Source organism: Zonotrichia albicollis, chromosome 14 (assembly GCF_047830755.1).
Source record: "Zonotrichia albicollis isolate bZonAlb1 chromosome 14, bZonAlb1.hap1, whole genome shotgun sequence".
Taxonomy (NCBI): Eukaryota; Metazoa; Chordata; class Aves; order Passeriformes; family Passerellidae; genus Zonotrichia; species Zonotrichia albicollis.
This window is the reverse complement of record NC_133832.1, coordinates 13,221,488-13,237,715: the sequence shown is the minus strand read 5'-3', so window position 1 is coordinate 13,237,715 and position 16,228 is coordinate 13,221,488. Positions and strand designations below refer to the sequence as shown.

Here is a 16,228-nt window from a genome sequence, read left to right as displayed (position 1 = left end):
AACAGTGTCAGCTTTGTTCATACTGATTTTTTTTAAACAGTTGGACTTGTTGCTGCCCTTGTGGGTGCATGTTGTTCTTATCCTGCATCTTAACATCCTCCTGCAAATATCTTTACCAGCCCAGACTGACTCCTCAGGGTCTGTGTTTTCTGGCCTTCTTGTATTCCTTGCAGGTTTCATTTTTTGTGGATTAAAAATGTGGCCACGTGTTCTCCCTGAGCACACTGTGTATAACTTGTTACATATTGCTGTGACTTTTTATCATAGCACAGAGGAAGCAATTTAGTTGTGTTCCTGTTACTCTTTAATGAGGTGGTGGTGTAAAAGTGGAAGGAATGTTTTCTCAAAGTGTTCAGAGAAGGCAAGGTTCTTGTCCACATAAATTTTTCACCAGTTTGTATTATTCAATGGAAAAATGGAATCTTTTAGGGACATAAGAAATTGCTGAGGCAGACTTTGCTTGCTTTTTTGCTTCTGCCTTTTTCAATTGCAGCTTGACAGAGAGTAATTCAAAAGCAAGAAACCAGCTGGAGTATTTTTCCACCACTTCTCAAAGTATGTGAAGCTGAGGGAAGTGAAGATGATGAAACAGCACAGACAATGTAAGCAAAAATTTATTATATTGACCGTTAAATGCTTTGCAGGAACCTTTGTAACCACAAATACAATGAGGTGCAGCACGTGTGGTTTTGTTGTAAACCCCTACTTTGTTCCTTCCCTGGTGTAACATCAAAGGTTGGTCCTGCTCTGCCCCCCATGGCAGGTTTCCCATGTCAAATTGTGCAGGTTTGTGTGTTTTCAGCCCTAAACAAGGGTTTATTTCTCTCTTATCAGCTTGGGGTAATTCCTCTAAGGACAGGGACAAATGTGGTGTGTCTGGCACACATTCCTTTGCTTCCTTCTGTGAGCACCTAGTAAACATTGGATAAGGGCTTTTCATATACCTGCACAAATGGAAAATTCCATTTGGGAGGACATAGAAGGCTGATCTGTGTCTCCCAGCAGCTGAAGGGAGGCAGACCTGGGATATGACACTGGAATTGTGCTGGGACAGAGCTCCTTAACAGCATGCAGGGAGATAGACACAGCTTGTACAGACCATCCCTGAGACAAATCACCTCCTTGCAGGGGTAAATGCAGAGCCACATTAGCTGAGGTTCAGTGCTGTGAGGAACACCTAGGTGATAAAATGTTTTACATGATGGTGCTTTTTCCCACACCTCCCACACATTCCAGCAGCAGAGATCCCCATGTGCCTGCTGTGGGAAGGCACCATGTGCTCACAGTGATGCTGATGGACTGGGCCTTTTCTCAGGACTCCAGATGTTCTGGAGCATGTGCAATTTATTCCTATTTCAGCAGTACTCACTCACAATATTCCCAGTATGGGCTGGGAACAGGAAGGCAGCCCCTCCCAGGCAGGTCACACCTGGCTGTGGTCAGTTGGGAAATGGGGAGGGCAGAGGAGAACATGCTTCCCAGCCCCACATCACCAGCCACAAGCCCCAGTACTGAACTTCCCAATTTGACCATTTGCATTGAATTTTGATGTTAGCATTTCAGATTAGACTATTACCCATAAAGGAAATAATACATTCCTATATATTGAAATTCCTTTATTTGCATATAAAATCCAAATGCCATCAAAACCATTGTTCATAATCAAATTTCAAGAAAGCAAATAATCACCCTCCAATTTATAACTGAAATGTCTCGGCCTCGTGCTGGGCAGGTTTGCCCCTGAGCAGGCAGCACGGGCCAGATAGCTCAGTCCTTTGGGGGCAGACTGTCCGAGTGCCCAGGCTGCTCTTAGCCACAGGCAACTTTAGCAAGCTTAAGGGATATCAGCTCTTTTTAGTGATTATCAGGTCTCTTATGATTTCAGCTCTTTGCTTGCTAAGGCGCTGTTGCAGGCCGACCAAAAGGCAGATGCGAGAGGAGAAGGCAGCTGGAGTTCCACAGCAATGGCTTTACTGGGGTCTGTGAAGGGTTCCAGCGATGGCTCTTCACCAGAATAGGCTAAACCAGCCCGTTATATAGGGTATAGGGGAATTCAAAATTGTCCAAGAGCAGAGGTTAAGGGAAAGTGGCTTATGGGGTTACAGAGAGAAGGTGGCCAGCAGGGTGCCCCATCCCCATGTGTGGCAGGCAAGTGCCAGCAGGATGAGCTGGCCTGGCAGGGCGGGAGGCCTGGGGGCCACGCTGATGCCAGCCACCCTGCACCTGTCCTCGGTGGCCATCTCCAGGGGCACGGGGCAGTCCCCCAGGAGGCCTGGGAGGGGCTGCTGGGCTGCTGTGGCGTTGGCAGGGCCTGGGAAGGCGCAGTCCAGGCCCTGGATGAGCGCGGCCGTCCAGCGCCGCAGCCAGAGTGTGCTGCAGTCGCAGCTCCAGGGGTTGTGGGACAGGAACACGTACCTCAGCCTGGGCAGGGAGGAGAACAGGCCCACAGGCAGCGAGCTGAGGTTGTTCCTGCTCAGGTGAAGGAAGTGCAGCTTGTTTAGGCGCAAAAAAGCAGAGTCTGAGATGGAGGAGATCTGGTTGTTGTTCAAGTACAAGTTTCTCAGGTTGAGCAGCTGCCTGAAGGTGCAGTCCACAGCGGTGATTCTGTTGGCTTCAAGGTGCATGGTCTTGAGCTGGACCAATCCTTCAAAAAGCTGATTAGGCAAATCAGTGATGAAGTTGTGGCCTAAATTTAACATGCCCAGTCTGAGAAGCTTTGAGAAAGCTCCGTTTTGGATGATCCATATCCGATTCTTCCTGAGATTGAGATCGTTCAGGGTTTCCAGGTCCTTCAGGGAATCTCTGCCGATGGCCTCTATGTGATTGCCCTCCAGGGACAGCCTCGTGAGGCTGGAGAGGTTCCTGAAGGCTTGTGGGACATACCTCATGTTATTGGAGGCTAAATCAAGCCTTTCTAAAGAAGGCAAGTGTGAAAATAGAAGTGGGTGGATTTCGAAGATGTTGCAGTGGGACAAATCCAGGCTGATGAGGTTTAATAGTCCTCTGAAAGTGTTTGCATGCAGGTAGGTGAGGCGTGAGTTCCTGCTGAGGTGCAGCTCTTGCAGCCTGCTGAGAGCATGGAAAGTTCCTGGGGTCAGGAAAGTCAGATTGTTCCCATCTAGCCAGAGGCTGTGAAGGAAAGTCAGGTTTCTGAAGGTGTTGGTGTTGAGAATCCGCAAATAATTGTTGGAGAGGTTTAGAGAGATGGTGGATGGTGCTATTTCTCCAGGTAGCGTTTTCAGTCCAGCTCTGTTGCAGAGGATGGTCTCTTCAGATGTACATTTGCACATGCTTGGGCATGAATTGGAGACATTCTGACTCAGCCCAGCCGTTGCTGCACAAGTAAATATAAATATAACGAGAAAGAACATGACCAGCCACACATCAGCCACAGCATCTAATACCTGATGGATTGTAGAGGAGAAGGCAAGAAAAAGAGCATGTACCTTTTGGGCAGGTGAACCACAGGCAGGGCAGGGTTGGTTGGCAGGGTTGGTGCACAGTGGAAATAAATCAGCTGGTTCCTCCTGCTGCAGTCCTGTGGGGATTAAGTGTTTAGGCACGTCAGAGCTGATCAAGTGCTGCCCTGAGAGACAAGGAGACTTCTCAGCCCAGGGTCATGCTCTGACAGTGGCTTTTCTCACCTCCTGCCCTCTGCAAACAGCAACAGGTAACAGACTTCCCCTGGCAGCTGTCTGTGACAGGCTCCTGCTCATGGGTCATCACCATTCTCAGAGTCTGCTTGGCAGTTGCCTCAAAAAACTATTCTGAAAATTTTTGTGATTTTCTGTAGCTGGAGCTTCAGCAAAGGCAATGCAAGGTGGCTATGCCATCCAGGTGTGAGGTGAGGGCCCTCAGCCTGACAGAGGCTGCACACACTGACAGATGCCCCAGGCTCAGGGATTTCCCTTGGTGATGGCTGTGACTCCCCTGCAGTAAAGTGGGAGACTGCTAGGAGCTGTGCAAGCCTCATGTTCTCTGACATGAGAGACATTTCTCTGACATTTTTCTCTGGGAAAGCACAGGGGAGTGCTGTGTCCTGGCAGTGCCTCTTCTTGGGATGTGCCCTGAGCCATCTGTGAAGGGTGAAAAATGAACCCTGTGGTTGAAACAGGGAGCACCCCAAGGGCACACTGTCCTTCCTGGGGCACTGCTTGTCTCCATCTGAAGATGCCACTGAGAAACTGGAGCAGGACTTGGATCCTTAAATATCTGTGTCCTTGCCCTGCCCTGTTTTTTATCCTATATCCACAGTGCAAAGGGAAAATGCATTTGGGGGCCTGATTGATGAACTCAACAGCCAGGGATCAGCAACCTCCAGACTGATCATTCTGCAGGAGGACCAGACCCAGGGCTTGCAGCTGATGGGTCATTAGTGACACAATTGCTTCTCTTGTTTTTGTCACTCTAAATTTTTCTTTTCCACTTCTCTCTGCTGGAGTTCTAATGGGTTCTGATGTGATTGAAGCACCTTTTGTCAGCTCCCTGCCTTCCAGTACATTTCCTTGCTCTTAATTCCTTGGTCTGGCTCAGCTTTTTTCTTTTTTTCATTTTTTACAGGTTGAGTTTTCTTTCTGTCCCCTGTTCTGCCAGCTCTGTCCAGACAGTGGCTAAACCCCCAAATATACAGTATGCCAAACAGTAAGTGTGACCTGGACAAATTTGCAGCTCTGTTGTTTTCTCAGCAGAAGCAGATTATATTTCCTGTGCTGTTAAATCACTATATTGGCTTCAGCTACTTCTGTTTTCTTCTTCATTTTTTCAAGCAGCAATCCCCTGAAGAACAGCTTCTCCCTGGAAGCTTGGCCAGGATGATCATGTTGTGTAATGGAGACCATCCTCCAGCTGTAAACAACATCATTTATTTAGTTAGACAGGCTTTGGTGCAGTGTTACTGGGGGCCAAAATCTGGTTTCCACCATGAGCAGCAGTGCTGGCACCATGCCTGGGGTTGGTCCTGGGAGCCCCAGAGGAAGGTGGAAATGTGCACTGCTCCCCTCATCCAGCTGATTGTGTCTGGGGTCAGGCCAACGGTTTTGGTGGGTGAATCTTTGTTTTTTCTATTCCTGGCTCAGCTGGGGCTGCTCCTCCAAGGACATCACCTTGGTTTGGTGTCCTGCTGCTTGGTCTCCGTGGCTTCTCTTGCCTCTTGAAGCTGCACAGCTGGGAATCTCCATCCTTCCATCATTTGTCAGTGCAGCCCTGTGAAGGAGACAGGTTTCTGCTGATCTCTGTGCAGGACAGGTGAGCTGCACTTTGTGCTGGGGAACTGAAGCTGAAGCTTATAGCTCAGGCTGAAAAAGATGGATCTCTTGCTTTGGTATCCCTTTTATTCTACATAGGGTTTATTTCTGGTTGTAATTACAGCAGTGTTCTAGCATGTTCTAGCTCTTAGTAAAGCCCAGTGCTCTCTGTAGTGTAGCTCTCCTTGATTTCATATTGGAAATTTTCAGATCAAAAGCATGCAGCTCTTGGAGCTCATTGCTGCCAGATGTTGCTTAACTGGACTCAAACACTGTGGTGGAACAGGACAATGCAGCTGCAGAATGTTTCCTTGCTTTAGAGCCTATAGGGCCAAGGAAAGCCATAAGTATCAGAGTGACCAGATTTTACACTTTGTCCCAGGTTTGGCAATTCCAGTTTCTCCCTGTAAGGACTCCACAAAGCATGGAGGTGGGGTGGCAGCTGCTTGAGAGGATTTTGTCCAAACTTACCAATGGCAGCCCAGGCTGCAGCTGCCCTTGGGGTGGAAGCAGTGCAGTTCTATGCCAACACCCAGCACTGTGGACAGCCAAACCTTTGCTGAGGGCTGAGTGCTGGTCCAAGAGTGTGGCCACAGGAATGTCCTGTGTGTGCTGCAGTGCCCAGTGTTCCTGTGCCCAGCACTGCTCCAGCTTCCTGAGCATCTCTACTGCAGTCACTGCCACGCCAAGTGCTGCAGAGACAAGGTAAGGATGTGCTCCTTGAGAAGAGCTGACACGTGAGTTTTTTCTCCACTTACCTTTTTAGCAAACTTTCCCTTTATGGTCTGTTCAAGTATTAGCATCCTGCTCTGGGGTTCTCTTTTCCAGGCTCAGCTCTTTGTGCTCCACGTGCAGGGACTCTGATTGTCTCTCCCCATCTGCCTGGAGGGTTTCTGGAGTGCATCATGTGTTTTGGCTGAGGTGCCTCATCCACCCAGCTTTAATGGAAAAGCTGAACCACTGCAGGTCTTCTGTTAAATTCTGTTCCACCCACCACATGGCCATGGTTGTGTTTTTGTCCTTTTTTCAGTCACTGATTTATCTGACATCTGGGATTTATAGCCCAGCTCATCCCCTTCAGAAATTGTTTGTAGCTGATGTCAAGAGCTTTGCCTAATACTGTAGATTTTGAGGAGATGAATTCTCTTTAGAAGATCGAGGCAGTAGTCAAAACTTCTGCTTTGGGATGGTCTTGCTGGTCTAATAAGTTAAAAGAGCAAGGTTTGAATTATTTAAACTTTTTATTGGGAAAAGGTGGAATTAGTAGAATCATTTAATAGCTTTGTTGGTTAAAAGATTGATTAAATAATGTGGAATATGCAAATGTCAGGAATAATCTGGCACCCCCAAAGCTTTATCTAGCTGGTGAACTCTCATGTGTATCTCAGTATTCTTGGAACATAAGAGGAATTTCTAGTAAAAACACTTCAAAAGTGGGAAAGCTGTTTGCAGTGGTTATAGTTCAAAATAGCAAAGAGAGGAAGATTTTTATTTTTAAAAGATCTCTGGAAAGAGACCCTTTGGGTGCTCTGTAACTCTACAAAATTTTCCACTGAGTCCTAAATCTTCCTAAATACCACCTTGAGACCCTAAAGAGAATTGTGAAGCATTCTCACATCCTTTGAATGTCAGGCTATATACAACTGTATTAGTTCAAATAAAGCAGAAGTTAGACAGGAGGGAACTCTCTCCCACAAGCTCTGGGCACCAGTGTCTTGATTTGTGCTGCTTTGAGAGAAATGAGGAAAAAAGTACCTGTGGTGATGAATTATGAAAGCTGACTGTGGGTTCCTGTTGTGGTCTCAGCTGCTGAAATGCTGCTCTGCCACTGATGCTCCTCTGGCCATGAAGGCTCTGTGCCTGTTTTTGGCAAGCCCAAAGTATGGTGGTTTATTTGTGTTGGGGTCATGGCTGGGAGCTGTGCAGCTCTCAGGGATGGAGTTTTGACCAAGTCCTGCTGCCTTCAGCAAGAGCAGGGCTTGCCCCCAGAACAGGCAGTGGTGCCAGGGTGTGTGCACTTCCTGCCTTTAATAGCAGCTTGTTTTCAAAATCACTTATCTGCTTGTTTTCTTTGCTTCTTTTAGTAGCTTGTAAAATGCTTACAGCCAATAATTTGAACAAACAATGTCATGGAGGATAACCTCAATCTTGGCAGTACTGTTGGCTGGACACAAACATCTCTCATAAAATAAATGCTTTAGATAAGTTTTCTGCATGCTGAAGGTAGGAAGGGCATCTCTCTTCCCTCCCCAGTGCCTCTGTCACTCTCACTGAACTGCTCCAAAACTGACCTCTTCCAGCACAGAAGGTCTGTTCTCTCAGAGTATCTGATGGGCCCTGTCTGGGTGGCCCTTGTGGCCACTGCTGTGCTGCTGGGAAGTGGAAAAGCAGCACTTTAAAAAGCTTAGTTCTTCCACATGAAATCACGGATCCAGCAGGGAGAACGGAACACTGACCAAGGTCTTGCCTTTGAGGATGCAGGCAGCTCTCCCTCTTGGCCAAAACACTGGGTTTGCAGACAGCCACTGCCAGACCTGATCAAGCTGTGCAAGGACCCAGAACTGACCCAGCAACAACCATGGATGGGATTGGGACTCACTGTCTCAACCTTCTGCCTTCAAGGTCAGTGCTCACAACTGCTCCCTTCCCTGAGTGCCCAGAAAGGATGCAAGCAATCAGCTTCTCTGAAGAAGTGCTCTGGGGCTGGGGAAGAAGGGTGAGGTAGATTCTCCAATCTTACTTGCAGGACTGAGCAATGAATCCCTAAAGAAACTCTTAAATAAACAAATGCAGGAAGGAGGAATGCTTAGAAAAGTTTATGGAATGCTGGAATGTTTGGCACAGCACACTCCAGAATATTCTGGGCTGGAAGGGACCCACAAGAATCATCAAGCCCAGCTCTTCCAGCCCATGCAGGGATCAAACCTGCAGTCTTGGCATTATTAGCACCATGCTCCATCCAACGGAGCTAATCCCAGGGTCTGGCATGATGAAAATCATCATTGTCCTGGCAGCTGATGCTGGATCCCCAACTCCTGCTGCCAGCCTGGCACCAGGGAGTCAGGGAATCCTGCTGTGAATCAACACCAAACACAGCCACAGTGATCTGTGGATTGTGCATCCTGGGGAGCACATTTATAAAAGGTTTTTTCCCTCTCACTTTCTCCAAAAGGAAGAAATCAAGCTCATGGATACAGTTTGCATCTGGATCTCGCATTACTTGGAGCCTGTGGCAGGCTGGCAAGGTTTAGCCTCCAGAGGTGGCTGTGACAGCCTGCTGGCACTGTCAGGCTGCTTATTGGAATATTCCATCCCTGACAGAGGCAGCAATTCCCTGCAAAATCCAAAACCTAGGACTTGGAGTGCATGAATCCTTTTCTTTTTATTTGTACAGCTGATCAGAAGGTACTATTTGAGTTGTGTGTGGTGATGGTTTGGGATTTTTTTTTAAACACTCCTGGTGACTTTTGACCTCTTTAGGTGCATAGGTTTGAGGATGGAAAGACAAACCTAAGGGTTCTATGTGGGCCTGCAGCAAATTTCTTGCTCCTCTTGAACTGTGAATTATTTTACTTGGTGTAAAAGATGTACTCAAAATTCTACCCCAGATTCAATCCCCACACACCTCAAGCTTCTACTAATTTAAAACCAAACAGGTCTTGTGTTGAAAACTCTCAGCCTTTGTAACTTTGCAGCCAGATGAGCAGTGAAAAAGCTCTGCCCTGTGCTGAGCTGTGTGCTGGGCTCTGCTGCAGCAGATCCATCTGCTGGATTTTCCAGCCTGGCTGTGGAAACACATCCCACAAGCTCAGGGGCGTTGGCTCAGCTGCAGCACTACATGGATGAGGTTCTTTTGTGCATGGACAACTTGGGCATCTGTTTTACAGCAGTACAAGATGCTCAGAAATAGTGAGAGGAAGAAATGGTGGGGGAAAGAGAGAGAGAGGGATTTGTACATTAGTGAGAGGAAGCTTTGTAGTGAGGACTTGGGATCAGATAAGGAATCAGATGCATTGAGCATTGGCAGGGGAAAGAACAGGAGCAGGATTTATCAAAGGGCAGCCTGAGCTGTGACCCCCATTGCACTGCGTGCATCAGGGCCATTTCTTGTCTGTTAAAGTCTCAATTCTGTAGGCAAAACAGAATAAACACAGTCAGGATCTGTAAGGATCAAAAGTTGTGTGGAAAGGCAAACTTTAAGTCTAAACAACTAGTGTTTGTTATTTTTGAAAAATAAACATTCTTGTGCATTTTTCCTTCACTGGGTGTTTGCTGAGGAATGGAGCAAAACCTTTTACCAATGGTTTGTGTGCAACTAGCAGCAAAGACTCCTGGCTGAGGGTGTCCTGGCACATCTTGTTACAAAAAAAATTAATAAATATGGCTCAGAATGAGTGCTGACATCTCAGATCACTCACCAGTGGGCCAGCAGTCCTGCAGATCCCAGGCAGGGTCTGTGCAGGGTAAATTGGTGGCAGAAGGTGGATCTCTGCTCCTCTGCAGCAGGACTCATGACTTGCTCTCTCTTCTGTGTGCTTGCAGCCTGATAGTCCTGACCATGGACTGCTTTGTCCTTGAAGCAGTAAATCGTTGCACTGTGGTAAATAGAAATGCTGTGTGGGATTCCCTTTCTTTAAATAACCCAGTCTCCTTTTAGCACAGAAAATGCTAAGAACTGGACTTTGAATTATGAGGCAGATAAAGACAAAAGCTGCCAAGGACTCTTCTCTCTGCCTTGACTGTAGCACTCACCTCCAGGGATTGGGTGTATATGAGTTTGCTGATAAGCTTTTCCAACACTCTCTGAGGCTTTTTCTGGTCAAAGACACAGCTGGGCTGTGGTGAAACTGGTCAGACTGTTCTCCACAGCCTGCTCAGCCCTTAGTTCCCCTGAAGATGCTGTTAAAAGGCTGTTTTCCATCTCTCCTCTGGGTCACTCTGGTGACAGCAGAGCTGGTGATGGCTGCTGTCCCTGGTGTCCCGGAGCAAGGGCAGCACTGGGGTTCCCCCAAGCCCCCACAAGTGGATGCACCTCTCTCCAAGGCTGTGCTGGTGTTCAGAGGATGGGATGAACTTGGTTTCAGTGCTGGCCAGTGATTGAGAGCCAGGAGCAGAGGGAAGTGTCACTGCCAGGGCCTCCAGTGGTTCTTTCTGTCTGGGACATGAGCCTTGCTGGGGAGCAGAGCACAGTGCCCCCAGCAGATGGGCAGCTGTAGCAGAGATCACACTCAGGCATCAGGGCAAAGTGCTTAACCCTCTGGGTGCTTCCCTTGCCCTTTTCTTATCCTCCAGGAGCCCCCTTGGAGCTCCTTCCATGGAGAGTAGGCTGGGGCCAGAGAGGCACAGCATGAGATGCAAGGAAGGAACAGTTGTACAACTCTGTGTTGTGTGGAGTTGGCATGAGCTTGTTTTGGTCATGTCCTACCCCAGTGCAGCCTCAGAACCAAACCTGCTCTTAGCCATGTCCTGCTGCCTGATTTGTCCTGATTTGTCCTGATTTGTCCTGCTGCCCTCCTCAATCCCAGCAGTGTGCATGTCTTTGCAAGGAATAGGGCAGTGGCTTTCCCATTCTAACTGGGAGATGGGATCAGCCCCCTTACCCAGGCAGTGCTGGTGTGACTGCAGTGATGTTCCTGTACTTTCTGTCTCTCTGTGTTCCCATTATAGTCAATTCTGCCAGGACTAACAGCCTATTTCATTCCCAAATGTGTTAGCCAGTGCTAGGACTCCACGGACTGCACGGGAATCCCTCTGCCCTCAGAGATGCACAAATCCTTCCATGGAGGCTCCCATATCTTGTGTGTGCATGTGGAGGGCAGAAAGGGGCTGAAAGTGTGGGTGTATCCTCCTGGCCCAAGAGCTGCAGTAGAAAACCACAGGGATATTTGTGTGAATTTCCTTTTTCTTGCTTGCTTCATTTCCTTTTTTTTTTTCTCCTTTTTTTCTGGCTGTCTTGTTGCTCTCTCCTGATTTACTGCATGTGCTCACGTGGCCTTGGAAAGGGGGGTTCTCAAACTGTTTTGCTTCCAAAAGGAAAAGAAGCTGGCAGGCATTCATATTTCAGTTCTGGAGTTATGTAGTTTAAAGTCTCCCAGTGGAAAAGGGAAGATATGAGAGAGCAGATTGCTGGTGGCAATACACACCAGAAGGAAAGGGGGAAAAAGGAGCACAGAATTCTGGAGGCTTGAGAGGTAGGTTTTCTATCTGCTGCTAGAACATAATTTCCATTGATTTGATTCCATTTGTGCTGGAATGTCTCGTGCCTGCAGTGAGAGGAGGAAGGAGCAGCTCAGAGCAGATCCTCAGGCACCACTTGTGCATGGCCAGAGGGGGGGAGTGGGTTTGTCAATGAAACCTTGTTCTCTGTAATGCAGTACAAATAATTATGGTGTGGTCCCTCTGCTAGGAGTCAGGGAGGAATGTAATGCTTTGTGATTAATTCTGAGATTTCAGATTCTATATGTTAAAGTGAAGAGCTCGGGACGTAAGGGTGAAATGGGACTTAAGACCCTCTCTGAATATCTGTGTTCCCAAACAAAAAAGCTTTCATTGGGTTTAGGACCCCTTTGAATACAGAACATGGGCTTATGATTGACTATTTGTGACTTTAAATACCAGCACTCTGCAGAAATTCCCCTGCTGAATTTTCATTGTTGAGACAATATATATCAAATTAAATTTTTGTCAGCATATCCAAAGTAGTATATTGAGTATTTTGCATTGAGCAAATGATAAACTACTGTGCATTAAACTGTTGATACAGAAAAATACGTTTGAAATGATCAGTTGCCTTCTGTTAAATGACAGATCATTACCCAAATCTGTTGTCTTGGTGAAAATCCTGTTACTTTTAGAGTTCCTTGAGAATTCTTAAATGCCTGTCTGGTTCCACAAAAACTTACTAGAAAGAGGAAATTAGTTTTTAATTATGTAAAATAAAATACTTGGGTATGATATCTTTTTCATTGGCTTAGAAAGTCTTCAAGTTTGCAATATGTCCTGCTCAGAGTGCAGACACAAGCTGTTGAAATGCAACAAAGGCAGACCTGTCAATTAACTCTCTTATTTTAGCTGTTTTATAGCTACATTTTCCCTTGCTGAAATCCAGTTCTGATATTTCTAAATTAATGGCTCATAGTACTGTTAAATTCAGTGCCTGCAAGGACTGAGTTTATTGCTTGTGTCTACATTGAAATGATCTCTTTTACTGTTCTGATTAAAGCTGTCATGAGGGAAGGAGATGCAGATATGTGTCAGAAGGACACTGACAGTGAATGACATTTTGCAAAGACCCTTCAGTGTCTTTGTGTCCAGCCCTGTGAACTGGGGGGCAAAAAAAAAATAGTCACAGCTTGCTTTCCTAATAGTCCTTTTTAATGGCTGCTTTCACATCTGCCTTTTAATATTATTTTAACTGCTCAGAGTGCTGGAAATAGCATGAGAAACTGAGAAAAGGATCATGAGGAGCTTCAGCGTGGCCTTTGGGTCACAGAAGCTCCCAAAGAGCCTCCAGCTCCTGAGTCCATAATCCTTCTGCTCTGCTGGCCACAGAAAGCACCATCTGTAATCACAGATAAACCCCAGCTGCTCCCTTCTCTGCCAGGCTAATTAAAAAGTGCTGTGACGTCCCTAGGGCTAATTGTGTTCTGTCAGTGGGATGGAGGTAAGGAGTTCAGCAGGGCTGCCTGGTATTTCAGCACTCAGCTTACTGATATAACTTCAAATGGTTTTTATTTTATTGTGTCTGTGTGATTTCAGAGCTAAGAGAGGTGCAGAGTGCATGTCTAACACATGGTTTCTGATCTGCAGGTGAGCAATGGGATAAGAAAGTGCTGCCAGCCCATGAATTTCCTGAAGAAATTCCCTTTCCACCAGCACCAACATGCAGAGCAATTACTCCCTGGTTGTCACCACCAGGGAAAGTCTCCAAGTCCTGTCTACAGCACTGACAAACTCATCAGCTGTGTCACACTCATCCCCTCCCTGCCCCCTTACCTCTTCAAATTATCAGTTTTCACTGATTCCAGCCCTCTTCTCTGCAGTTTTTGTTCTTGGCTTGGTTGGCAACAGTGTGGTGGTTGTGGTGCTCTGTCGTCACACTGGCCCCAAGACAGTTGCTAATATCTACATTTTCAACCTGGCCATGGCAGACCTGCTGTGCCTGGCCACCCTTCCCTTCTGGGCCACCTACTATGCTCAGGGATACAACTGGCTTTTCGGGTCTCTCATGTGCAAGATCTCCAGCTCTGTCCTGTGTCTGAATATGTTTGCAAGTATTTTTTTCATTACGTGCATGAGCGTGGACCGGTACCACGCCATTGTCCACCCTATTCACTCCCAGAGGAGAACTCCACAACAAGCTTATTTTGTGGCATTGGTGGTGTGGGGCCTCGCCTGCTTGTCCTCCCTCCCAACTTTTTATTTCCGAGACACTTACTACGTTGAAAGCTTGGAGGTCAATGCTTGCATTATGGCCTTTCCTTATGAGAACTATGCTCAATGGTCTGTGGCAACAGCCTTCCTGAAAAACACCCTGGGCTTCTTCATCCCCTTGGCAGTGATCACCACGTGCTACATCTCGATCAGGAGGCACTTGCTTAAAGCACAGCAGTTTGGGAAGAGCAGGCAGAAGAGGGACAAGGTCCTGAAGCTGGTGGCTGCTGTTGTCATTGCCTTCCTGATCTCCTGGCTGCCGTTCCACGTTCTGACGTTTCTGAACGCGCTGGCTCACATGGAGGTCATTGCCAGCTGTGCGGTGGTGGGGCTCATCGACACGGCGCTGCCCTTCGGCATCTGCGTGGCCTTTGCCAACAGCTGCACCAATCCCCTGCTCTACTGCTTCATTGGCAACCAGTTCCAGGAGAAGCTGCACCGCCTGTTCAAGAGGAGGGTGCACCAGCTCAGCAGCCACCGCGAGAGCTCCTCTGCCAGGAGGGGCAGCTGCTTCAGAGAGCCCGAAACCCCCGTGGGCAAAGAAGGGGAACCCGAGTCCTTCCTCTAGGCTCTGGGGTGATGTCAGTGCAGTTGGGTGTTCCTGAAGTTGTGACATTTCTTTCTCCTCTTCCCTTTGTTTCGTGCCCATTCATTCACCAGCTGTTTGAAGGAGAACCTGGTTTTGTCATACATGGGGATTTATTCCTCCTTCCTTTTCACAAGTTTCACACAGAGGGAAGGTTCTGACAAATAACTATATTGATGGCACTATAAATATCAGCTTTTTGTATGGCTGGGATCAGGCAAATGTTATGTGTAACACCAGAAGCCTAAATATACTGAAGGACCATTACACCATAGCTACAACTGCACAGGTGCTGAGTATTATACCCTAAACTGATTTTCTAAAAGAGATTCTCACTAGAGAATGTGTAAATAAAGCAGTGCAGATATTTCTGTAGCTACCTGTAAAAAAATATTTTGACATTTATTTTGTATATTTTAATTTTTTAAAATAAATTGCTAGAGATGTATATAAAATGCATCAAATATACTTCCAGCTTGCTTCAGCCTGGAATCCTGAGAATCTGTGGAGATGTGGCTCTGCAGACTGCTGAAGGTAGGAGGGTATTCTTGTGGGAAAATAAAACCAAAAATTGCACATTTTTATACCTTTCTCATAGCAGGTAACATGTCCATAGGCCAGATGGTCCTTTCTTTGATTTAGTGTGGTCACTTGTGGCAAAAATGCTGCAGGAAGTGAACATGCAGTGTCCCACTGCTCTGTGAGCATGCTGAGCCCCACACACTGTCTGTCCACCAGCCTTTGTTGTGTGGCCCTTTTGCATTTTAAATGTCAATTACTAATGTCAATTTGGAGTACTGCATACAGAAATCCTGAGTGACTCTCTCTTGTCACCCAGAACCAAAACCATGGTGTGAGTTTACTCAATTTAACTAAAAGAATGAATGAGAAAAAAAGTATTTGGGAAATACTGATTGTATTTTGATGTTTATTTGAATTTTTTTTTGCTGGAGAGATACTGGTCCTCTTGGACCCTTTGATAGGCTCAGTCCAAAAGAGGGGTCTGTTATTGCACCTTTTACCATTGCCTGCAGGTTTCCCCCAGGGTGAGTGACCAAGGATCATTAGTTTCAGGGAATTGTCTCTGATATCAGAGTTACTCTTAAGCTTGAATTATAGTTTTGATCCGGGGTCAAGCCAACCTCCCTGGAAGTCCCAACTGGCTGGAAACATGGGAACCTGTGCAGGTTCACTCCTCTGGTAGGCAGGGGTAAGTTTCTTCACTGGATTTTACAAGAAACGTGTGAGTCTCAGAGTGATGTGAGATTAAAAGTTTGTGCAGAACTTGGCAGAACAGGGCCTGACCATAAGTAACCCCCTCTCCCTGTCCTCCTCTGGTGTTCTGTAGTGGGGTATGTGGCTGGAGAGATGCTTATCCCTGAAAGTGGCTCATCTACCCATGCAGCTCCCCTGGAATGTTTTTGTTGAAAATGTTCCGAGGAGCTAATAGTGTCTGGGGTGTTGGGTATTTCTGGAAGGACAAACTGTTAATTGCTTAGCAATGAGGACAGCAAAGCAGTTGTGCTACAGCAAAACAAACCATCACACTTAGAAAATCACCAGGTGCTCAAGGTAGCGAGTTCAGAGGGATAATGAGAGGTTATGGAATCTTTTTTACCTTTGCTGCAATACAGGTCAGTAAAGAGCACAAGTGGGACATTAATTGATGCCTTTGGAGTCTCAAATCAAAAGTTGACCTGCACCACCTGAGCTCCTGTTCTCCTCCTGAGAGGACAGGCTGCACATTCTCTGCATGTCAGGTGGGACCTGCTAAAAATCAACAGTGTTTAACAAGGATTGTGCCTTTTCCCTGGTGCGCAGACTTATGCTGATAGGGAAATACTACAGCAATCTGAAATCCAGTTGCATTTACAGCTGTGAGAGGCTGGAGAAAATGAGAATTAAGCTTTCCCAAGGGGAGAACAGCAATGCAGCATCTCCCACTGTTGTGGGACAAACTCATGGT

The 16,228-nt window shown here is 46.8% G+C and overlaps 2 protein-coding genes across 2 annotated transcripts; one reads left to right on the top strand and one right to left on the bottom strand.

The window, feature by feature from the left end:
• Positions 1–1,938: 1,938 nt before the first annotated feature.
• LOC102071122 (uncharacterized) lies at positions 1,939–3,371 on the bottom strand. The gene has a single exon (XM_005488224.4). It carries the CDS (start codon positions 3,369–3,371, stop codon positions 2,100–2,102), a length of 1,272 nt encoding a protein of 423 aa, XP_005488281.2. The 3' UTR covers positions 1,939–2,099.
• A 7,798-nt stretch (positions 3,372–11,169) lies between these two features.
• Positions 11,170–15,108, top strand: AGTR2 (angiotensin II receptor type 2). The gene is made up of 2 exons (XM_005488173.4): positions 11,170–11,434; positions 13,053–15,108. The coding sequence occupies exon 2, from the start codon at positions 13,126–13,128 to the stop codon at positions 14,242–14,244; it is 1,119 nt and encodes a 372-aa protein (XP_005488230.1). The 5' UTR covers positions 11,170–11,434; positions 13,053–13,125; the 3' UTR covers positions 14,245–15,108.
• The last annotated feature ends 1,120 nt before the right edge of the window (positions 15,109–16,228 follow it).